The sequence below is a fragment of the Poromitra crassiceps genome, assembly GCF_964638095.1.
Source record: "Poromitra crassiceps genome assembly, chromosome: 11".
NCBI lineage: Eukaryota > Metazoa > Chordata > Actinopteri > Beryciformes > Melamphaidae > Poromitra > Poromitra crassiceps.
In genome coordinates this window covers 33030854-33033339 of record NC_139643.1, presented here as the reverse complement: position 1 = coordinate 33033339, position 2486 = coordinate 33030854, and the positions used below count along the sequence as shown (strand labels likewise).

The 2486-nt window shown below is 44.6% G+C and overlaps 1 protein-coding gene across 1 annotated transcript; it reads right to left on the bottom strand.

Moving 5' to 3' along the window:
* Window positions 1-226: 226 nt before the first annotated feature.
* Window positions 227-2100, bottom strand: dlx5a (distal-less homeobox 5a). The gene is made up of 3 exons (XM_083645581.1): window positions 1625-2100; window positions 952-1136; window positions 227-712 (listed from the first exon to the last, which is right to left on the bottom strand). Exons 1-3 carry the CDS (start codon window positions 1980-1982, stop codon window positions 395-397), a joined length of 861 nt encoding a protein of 286 aa, XP_083501707.1. The 5' UTR covers window positions 1983-2100; the 3' UTR covers window positions 227-394.
* Window positions 2101-2486: the final 386 nt, after the last annotated feature.

Sequence of the window (2486 nt, the reverse complement as noted above, 5' to 3'; positions counted from 1 at the left end):
TTGATAATTTACACGACCATTACGATTTATGGCACTTAGATAATTCATCGTTGAGCAGCTGTGATTTACAACCATGGGTGAAAATGTCGCCTAAGGCTTATAACGTGTTTTCCCTCAATATGTCGTGATTTTCAGTGCAAATAACTGAGGGTTAGAACAGAAGAATAATAAGAAACTGCAGTGTGGTCGAAAGACAGATACTGAAAGTTGTCAAAGTCCATTGTCCATTTAAACGTTTAATAGTCTTCCAAAATGCAATAAATTACATGCACACATTTACACATTTTACACGTTTCTTCTATGACTGTCATCAAATACATTGCATAATCCTCTGAAATTTAAACACGAGTCCCATAGAAGGAGAAAAAAAATATTTGAAATGAACAACAGGTTTTCAATATAACGTCCCCGCTCCAAGAACCAAAGAGTGCTGTATCGAGTTGGGGGTCTGCAGGTGGGAACTCATGGAGCCGCCGGGCGCAGAGGTGTACCATGACCCCGAGCTTTCCAAAAAGTTCGAGGCGCTCGTGTTGATGCTTTGAGGCTGTAGGCTGTGGGGCCTGGCCGGGCCCTGGGTGTCCCACACCGCCGGGGACTGTGGAGAGTTGCAGGCCATGGGGTCGCTGGAACTGGGGCTGTGCTCCGGGGGAAGCTCGCCGTTTTTCATGATCTTCTTCAGCTTCGATCTTTTGTTCTGGAACCAGATTTTGACCTGGAAAAGGTTGAATAAACGGGACTATTAAGATATCATATAGGCTAAAACCGCACAAACAATGGCACAGAAATAGCATGACTTTAAAGCCGCACAGTGCGTAAAAGCGCACGCACAGCGTTTGGACAAAGCTCGCCAAATGCGCTATGAGGAGGATGGCTTAACATGAGCAAAAAATACGACACTTTTCCACAATTTAATGAAACAGGTCAATAAAGTCTATAGGCTATTTATCTCACCTGTGTTTGCGTGAGTCCCAGTGAGGCCGCCAGCTCGGCTCTCTCCGGCAGCGCCAGGTACTGCGTGTTCTGAAACCTCCGCTGCAGGGCGGCCAGCTGGAAGCTGGAGTAGATCGTCCGGGGTTTTCTCACTTTCTTGGGCTTGCCGTTCACCATCCTCACCTCAGGCTCTGCTACCTCTTTTTCTGTTCAAAATAAATAGATACAAAATAAATAAGATAAGCATGATTGCCCATCACAAACTGCAGGATTTTTTTTTACATTTTGTGTTGCTCATTCTCTATCCCTTAAAACCAGAATGAAATCAATTTCACCAAAAACATGCAAACCAAATTAAAGGAAGATAAACGCAGGTTGACAAGGGGAAAAAATAAAATATAGCCTGTATCCTCATAATATTTAAAACATCATATCGACTCAAGTGCTGTTTGAATTAGACTAAAACTAAAGGAAATCCCCATTGCAGAATTTATTCGTTTTAATCGAACAGCCGCACAGATTGCGAAAGCATTTCTGCATTTTTTATTCAAGAGGAACAATCAAAAACAAATCCATTAGAAGGGATGATAATATAAGCAAATATTACCGAGTATCAACTAGCATATAGTCACGTGATTAGTTATAATAATATGTTGTTATATTATCTATTATTATAACAAAAGCAGTCCCGTACCTTGCGGACTTGGCTGGGCTTGTACTCTGCTGTAAGTCCCGGCGTATTGGTGGTAGGCAGAGGTCGTGTACGAGCTGTAATCTGGGTAAGATTTTGTCGAGTAATTTCCAGCGGATCCGTTTACGCCGTGGTACTGGTACTGATAGGCATTCAGAGGCTTCCCGTACGAGCTCGAGTTGGGCGAACAGTAGCCGTGAGTGACTCCACCGGCGGGACTGTAGTAGCCAGAATCCGTGGCGGTGGACTCGGGTAAAGTAGGAGATTCCTGAGACGGATGATGCATGGTGGAGAGTTGAAAGGAGCTCTGGAAGTCTGCGGGCTTGACACTCGGGATCCTCCGGTCGAATACTCCAGTCATACTTCGAAGGGCAAAAAGCGTGGTTTTAGTTGTATTTCGTTGGTAAAAAGAGGGCAGTCTGACTCCAAGTGGTGGGAAAACTACACTGGCATTGTTGAAGGGCTCTCACGCCGTCGGGCTCTGGTGAAGACTGCAGCCAGCCCCGCAGCAAAGACTTGGTTAAATCCTAAATTGCGCTCTTACGCACTGCAGGGAGGATCTGGTTCCATTGGCCAAGGCGCACACAGACACAGCTACACCCAATTCACTGGGCCAGTCTGCCTATAGGGGGAAAACCACTCAGGCTATATGGCTGCATTGTTGTGTTCTTACCATCCATCAATGGGAGCAATTAAACTGCTGGTCATGTCGCGCATCGATGTTTTCACAAGGCTGAATTAAAATCCAAAGGGACAAATGATGTGGACAAAACCACATCAAGAAAATGCCTCCTGATGTATTGACCTAATTTGTATTATCCCCCCCAATAAAACACACTACTAAAATCACTCAGAATTATTTTAT